The 6,855-nt window shown below is 29.7% G+C and overlaps 1 protein-coding gene across 1 annotated transcript; it reads left to right on the forward strand.

Annotated features, from left to right (window-relative positions):
- The first annotated feature begins 3,947 nt into the window (after nucleotides 1-3,947).
- LOC109795919 (uncharacterized) lies at nucleotides 3,948-6,855 on the forward strand. Its single transcript, XM_029271198.2, has 4 exons — nucleotides 3,948-4,117; nucleotides 4,248-4,720; nucleotides 5,344-5,947; nucleotides 6,321-6,855. Exons 1-4 carry the CDS (start codon nucleotides 4,028-4,030, stop codon nucleotides 6,777-6,779), a joined length of 1,626 nt encoding a protein of 541 aa, XP_029127031.1. The 5' UTR covers nucleotides 3,948-4,027; the 3' UTR covers nucleotides 6,780-6,855.

Consider the following 6,855-nt stretch of genomic DNA (forward strand, 5'->3'; position numbering starts at 1 on the left):
ATATCATAAATAAATTAAATTTTCTTTTTATAACATTTAACATATTTATTTATATATTTTTATTAGTATTAAATTATTATAAAATAAGTTTTTAGGACTGTAGTTTTAACCAAACACTAAAAAAATGTTTATGACAAATAAATAAATCATACTTAAGATATGTATTTTTAGTGAAGGTTAAATTCAGGTTTACTAAATTATAGATAATCTATTTTGACATAGTTTTAGTCATAATTAGAGATATAAAAACTTGTAAAAAATAATTATAATATATATTTATACTTTTAAAAGTGTTATGTAAAATTTTTAATACTATAAATATATGGATAAATATTGTTCCCATTATCTAAAATTTCTATATCCATCATTAACAATTGTGTTGGCAATATTGTGGTAATACTATTGACGTCCATACTATTATATTATTATTATCGTCATCATTATTACCATTATTATTGTTATCTTCATTATTGGTGTTGTCGTTATCATGTGGTAAACATAATAGTGGTTGTAGCAATGTCATTGACAATAGTAACATTAGTGATGATAGTGGTAGTGATGGATGGCGATAATGGCGATACCAATAATAATGATGGTAGCGTTATTGTTAACATCATTAATTGCCACTAATATCGCATTTGTTGCCATACTCATCTTTGTCGTCATTATTACTACTATTGTCGTTGTCACACAACAATGACAAAAGTGGTAGTGACAATAGTGACAGTTGTCATTGTGACAACAACGATGAGTATTATTGATGATGGTAGTTGTAGAGGTAGTAATGCAATATATTATTTCATAAAAGAGATTTATATAATTGAGTTTTCTTCTCAACCATTATTTATTTTTATTTATAATTTAAGATTATTATTAGTGATTCTTATTTCTTATTTTAAGAATTTTCTTATTTAAAATACATCAATCAAAAGTCATTAGTTCAAGTAATTCAACACTTGTACTTTTTAATCAATGATTGAGGTTCAATACCCACCTTGAATATGGAGTTGCAAATGGAGATACCACTTTTCTTCGATAAGAGTTAATTCGATGGGAAGAAGTTATATTTTATTAATGATCTTGACCACACACACACATATATAGTTGAGAAGGGATTTACTTATTTCAAGAATAAGTCTTACTTTACTTAATAACTCATATTTTATATTAAATTTCATTAATCAAACTTTTAAATTAATTTTTTTAATACATAGATCAAATTTACAATTTTTTTAAAAAAATAAAAACTATTTGATACGTCATTTCATTAATTTAAATTAACGGATAATCATAAAAATATTCTACACGTTGATTCTATATAACAAAGTATCATATGATTTTTAATTTTTTTTTATAAAAATTTATAGACTTTATTTATACATTAAGAATTTTTAGTTTAACGGTTAGATATTATTGGTCAATTTTGAATTAATGAAATAAAGTATAAATTTTTTTTAATTTTAAAAAATTTGTTGACTTGATTTATATATTAAAATTTTTAATTTAATAATTAAATCATTGAAATTTAATGTAAAACATAAGTCATTAAATGAAGTCAGTTTATCAAAACTTACTAGAATAAGTGAATTTATCATCTATATATATTTTAATCTATAAGAGACATTAACGCAAGTAAAAGCACTTGTTAATATGAAAATAGAAGAATAATTAATAGCAACTCAATAAATGACTAAGATTCAAATATTATAAATAAAATTATTACGTACGTGATCATTATAATTGATTTTATCATGGTTGTCCTTATCTCCGTTATTTATAAGCTATTACAAATAATTTTCTACTTCTTACTTTCTTTCATTTTTCCTTAATTGTTCTACACTTTTTTTTATTTAAATTTTGCTATAATATATTTTATCCTTCATCGTTGACATAAAAGATTTGCTCTATAACTCTAAATTTAAATGAACAACATATCTACGGACCTTATAATAATTTATGTTTGTTAATTTTTGTGTAGTAGAGATTACGTTATTTTCCCAAGATACATTAGAAAATTTAAAAAGGTGATTTCTCCATTAAAAGTTTTTCGTTTATTCTTTTTTTTAGGCTTGATGTCACTTTTTATATCTAAAATTATATATACGGTATCGTAAATTTTTTCCTTAATTTTTTTCTCAACTTTTATCACTCAATTTACAAAACATGGCAAATTTTATCACAATCATATTTAATTAAAAAATAACCATTAAGATATTTTAAGTGATTATATATCTATTAAATCCACAAATACATGGATTAGTTGGTGCAAGACTGTTTTGGTTTAAACTAGTGATCTTGAATTTAAATCATGAGTACATAGTTGCACTAATTAAATACTTGGAGAGAAATTGGTCCTACTCAAACTTAAACGACATTGCCTCTAGCATCGCAGAATATCTGAAGTGTTTGGTTGGAGGAGAATCAAGAAGAAAGAAGGAAAACTGTTTTTATAATCCTTTTAGTTTAGTTCAATTCTTAGGAAGAGAAAGGAGGAGAGATGAACAAAATTTCTCATAATCTAATTTTAATTCCCCTTTAATATTTGAGAATTTGAAAGGGAGGATAGATTTTAAAACATTTGTAGTATAATATTTGAAATATCTTTACTTATGTCTTTAAATTTAAAATTATTATGATACAAAATAAATTTTTTTAAAATTTCGCATTTCTTTGTGAATTAAATAAGAAAAGAATTATTTCTCCTTTCCTTCTCTTTTTTAACTAAACAAAATTTCTAACTCTTTCTTGTTTCTCCCACTCTCTTCCTTTGAAATCTGTCTTCAATTTCTCCTCTTTGAATCAAACATACCCTTGGTCAAAAAAATATATTATCTTCGATTACAATTAAGACAATTTAATGGAAATTATTATTTTTTAAATTGTGTTGCAACTAAGACATTTTCTAATATATTGTAAACTAGAGGACAAATTCTACGTAATTTTTGAAACAAATTTTATGACATTGGATAACTTTCCAAGCAATAGCAATCTATTTATTTATTTATTTTTTCAGTTGAAATAATGAGTTGTAGGACCATAAAAAGCTTACGTAAAATCGTAAAGAGAAATGAATTTTGACCAAACAATGTCTTCTAAAGAAAGAAAACTAAAAATTGGAAATCACTTTATCTATTCATCGTGTTCTTGTACACTCAACCATTTTTATAGTATACTTAATTTCTTCACAGTTGTTGCGTATGACATTGTTACTTTAGACAATAAAAATGAACAAAAATTTGACTAAATAATCCCAATGAAAAAGTCAAATTGCTTCAAAAATTATTATTAAAATAAGATAGAGTCCATAAACTTGAAGCGCTTGAGCTAAGAGGCATCAAGCCATGAGCTCAACCTTGTTCAGCCAACTGATTCGCTGATAGGATGGTTGACAGTCTCTCAACCTCGAGTACATATATAGGTGAAGAGGCTTCAAACTAGCAATCGCAATCCGTCGACCAATGGGACAATACAATATATATATTATAGACACTTTTTATATATTTTTTTTTCACATTATTTATGTCGTTTTTAAATATCTTTTTTATTTTCTTATCTCTCCCAATTATATACAAATAATACCTATATAAAAAAAAAGTTCCCTTAAAATATAAACTGCCAGGAAGATTAGAGTAGATTATTGTATATATAAAAAGTAATGGGATACCCGGCCTTTAATTTTACGCACATTACATACCATTAAAAAAACAAAACCTAATCGTCCTTTTATATCAAACGTTATTTATAAGCCCTTCAAACATATCATAAGAGTCAAAAAAAAAAAAAAAATTAAGAAAAAGCCTCCATCTTGTCGATCACCCAATATTGACATATGAATATAACGGCCGGGAAGATAAAGTTTTCATTATTTAATAAATTCAATATATTCAAAGTCAAAGGATTTTGGTATATATCGGACTGTACGTGGGCCATTTTTTCTTTATCAAATAATTGAGTCTCTTTGACATAAGTTTTCCTAACATATATATCTTGCTAGTTTCCACATCCTCTCCATCTAGGATCCAATTCCATGTCACAGCCAAAATACAGCATGCGCTTAGTTCTTTGTTTATTGTTGGTTTATGTTCATGCGGTAGTAATCTTTGCGGCAAGCTCAGATGTACGATATAATTCATTCCTACTCTCTATCATTAATTCCCTCTAGCGTTTGTATATATAGTTTTAAGGAATAGTAGATTACTTCTCGTGAAATAAAATCATTCTAATTTCCTAATTGACTTCATTTTTAGGGTCGTAGACCACAATCACAAGATTGGTTAAACCATGGTGGAGATTTGTTCAACAGAAGATACGCTGATAAAGAGTTTAAGATCAGCCCTCAAACGGCACCGAACCTACGTTTGAAGTGGAAATTCTATGCAGGCAAAGATATCACTGCAACGCCAGCCATATATGATGGCACCCTTTATTTTCCAAGCTGGAATGGTTACATCTATGCAGTTAAAGAAGATGATGGATCCCTTGTTTGGAAGCAGAACTTGGAGAATCTGACAGGTATAAATGCACCTGGTTTTGTTCTCAATATAAATTGGACAGTGTCAAGATCAACTCCCACTGTTGCTGGGGATTTAGTGATTGTTGGAATCTATGGCCCTGCTGTTGTTATTGGTCTCAAAAGAACAAGTGGTGAACTTGTGTGGAAGACCACTTTGGATAATCATCCTGCAGCACTCATCACCATGTCTGGAACATATTACAACGGGTTGGTACTACTGAACATCTCTTCACCTTCTTTCCTTATATGCTTTTCTAACTTGTTTGTTTGAACTCTCAGTTATTATAACATCCATGATTAAGATGAGTTTGATTATCCTTTTTTCTTTGACTTGAATTCATGACCTTATGTAAGGAGAATCAAGCTTTTTACCACTTTAGTCAACGTTGTACATCATCTACCGTATTCTTTTTTGAGTATTAATTGATTCTGTAATTAACAAAAGCATTTTGATTAAAGAAAAAGAAACTTATTTTTGTTCGTGCTTTCTCTATTCTCTGGTATGGATATTAAAACCACCTTTCTCGCTGTTTTGATCCCTCTTACCCAATTATAAAAACTAACATCTTACAAAATTTCTAATTAAAAATAAATTATTTTTAATGATGTGTCATTTTTTAATTAAAAAAACCAGGACATGTGACAAGTGATTTCAAGGTTTATATGCCATTTGAACAAAGTAATTAACTTTGCTTAATTTATTATTATTTTAGATTGTCCGACTTTAACTATTTTCATACTATGACCTTGACAAGTTGATCATTTAAAAAGGGGAAAAAAAAACAAGAAACTCCGAATAACTTCGTTTTGACCCCTTTTTACCTCTACAGAAGTTACTATGTCGGAACATCTTCGTTAGAAGAAGGCGCAACCATTGAGCAATGCTGCATATTTCGAGGAAGTCTTGCAAAATTTGATGCTCAATCTGGTGCCATCGTGTGGAAGACCTATATGTTACCAGATAACAATAACACAAGAGGGGAATATGCAGGAGCTGCCATTTGGGGTAGCAGTCCCTCCATTGATGTTAACAGAAACCATGTCTACGTTGCCACTGGAAACCTCTATTCTGCCCCGTCACATATACTTGAATGTCAAGAAAGACAAAGTAATCAAACTAAACCTACTGAACCAGATGAGTGTGTTGAACCAGAAAACCACTCCAACTCAATCTTGGCCCTTGATTTGGACTCTGGGAATATTACATGGTATCGCCAGCTAGGAGGCTATGATGTGTGGTTCGCTGCATGCAACAATGCTTCAACTCCTAATTGTCCTCCTTCAGGTCCCATCCCCGATGCTGATTTTGGTGAGGCACCAATGATGTTTACTTCATACGTAAATGGAACCAAGAAAGACATGGTTGTTGCCGTTCAGAAAAGTGGCTTTGCTTGGGCTTTAGATCGCAACAATGGCAACCTCGTCTGGTTTACGGTAATAAATATTTTATAAATATATAATATGTACTGTCATAAAGATTACTATACTGTTTTACACAAACATATCTATCGAGAAACTACATTATTGCATATTAATAAGTAGTTGTTTTGACCAATTCTAGATTTGAATCTCTAGAATAAAGTTGTGTTAAGGATGAAATTAAAAAATGTGATCAGAACAAAAAATTCTATTAAAAATAACCTACATATAAATACTTTGTATAAATAATATATATGTTATTAAAAGGAAAAACCACCTTTTTGCCACAAAATGGTGGAATCTTGTTAGATTTCAATAGAAACATATTCATATTTTACACAATCAATGAAACAATGGAATGAAATTAAAGTCATTCATACTTTTGTAGGAAGCTGGACCTGGTGGGCTTGCAGGAGGTGGAACATGGGGTGCAGCAACAGATGAAACGAGGGTTTACACCAACATTGCAAATTCCGGGGCCAAAAATTTCACTCTTGCACCATCAAACATGACTACAACCGCTGGTGGGTGGGTGGCAATGAATTCCAGCAATGGCAAGATTCTATGGTCCACAGCTAACCCTAGCAACAGCACTTCTTATGGCCCTGTCAGTGTTGCAAATGAAGTTGTCTTTGCTGGATCTGTTGATAAAATGGGATCCGTTTATGCAATCAATGGCAAGAGTGGGAAGATCTTGTGGTCCTATGAAACCGGAGGAAGTGTCTACGGAGGCATGTCAATTAGCAACGGATGCATATACGTGGGTCATGGATATAATGTAAGTTTGGGGTTTCCCATATTGACAGGTGGAACTTCACTCTTTGCCTTCTGTGTCGATCTGAAGTAATTTTTATATGTATTGAAATGTATGGATCGCTTTTATCAAAAATAAAGAAATTCAGAAGTATATATGTTTTGGTTTA

Source organism: Cajanus cajan, chromosome 4 (genome assembly GCF_000230855.2).
Source record: "Cajanus cajan strain Asha chromosome 4, NIPB_CcT2T_4, whole genome shotgun sequence".
Lineage (NCBI taxonomy): Eukaryota > Viridiplantae > Streptophyta > Magnoliopsida > Fabales > Fabaceae > Cajanus > Cajanus cajan.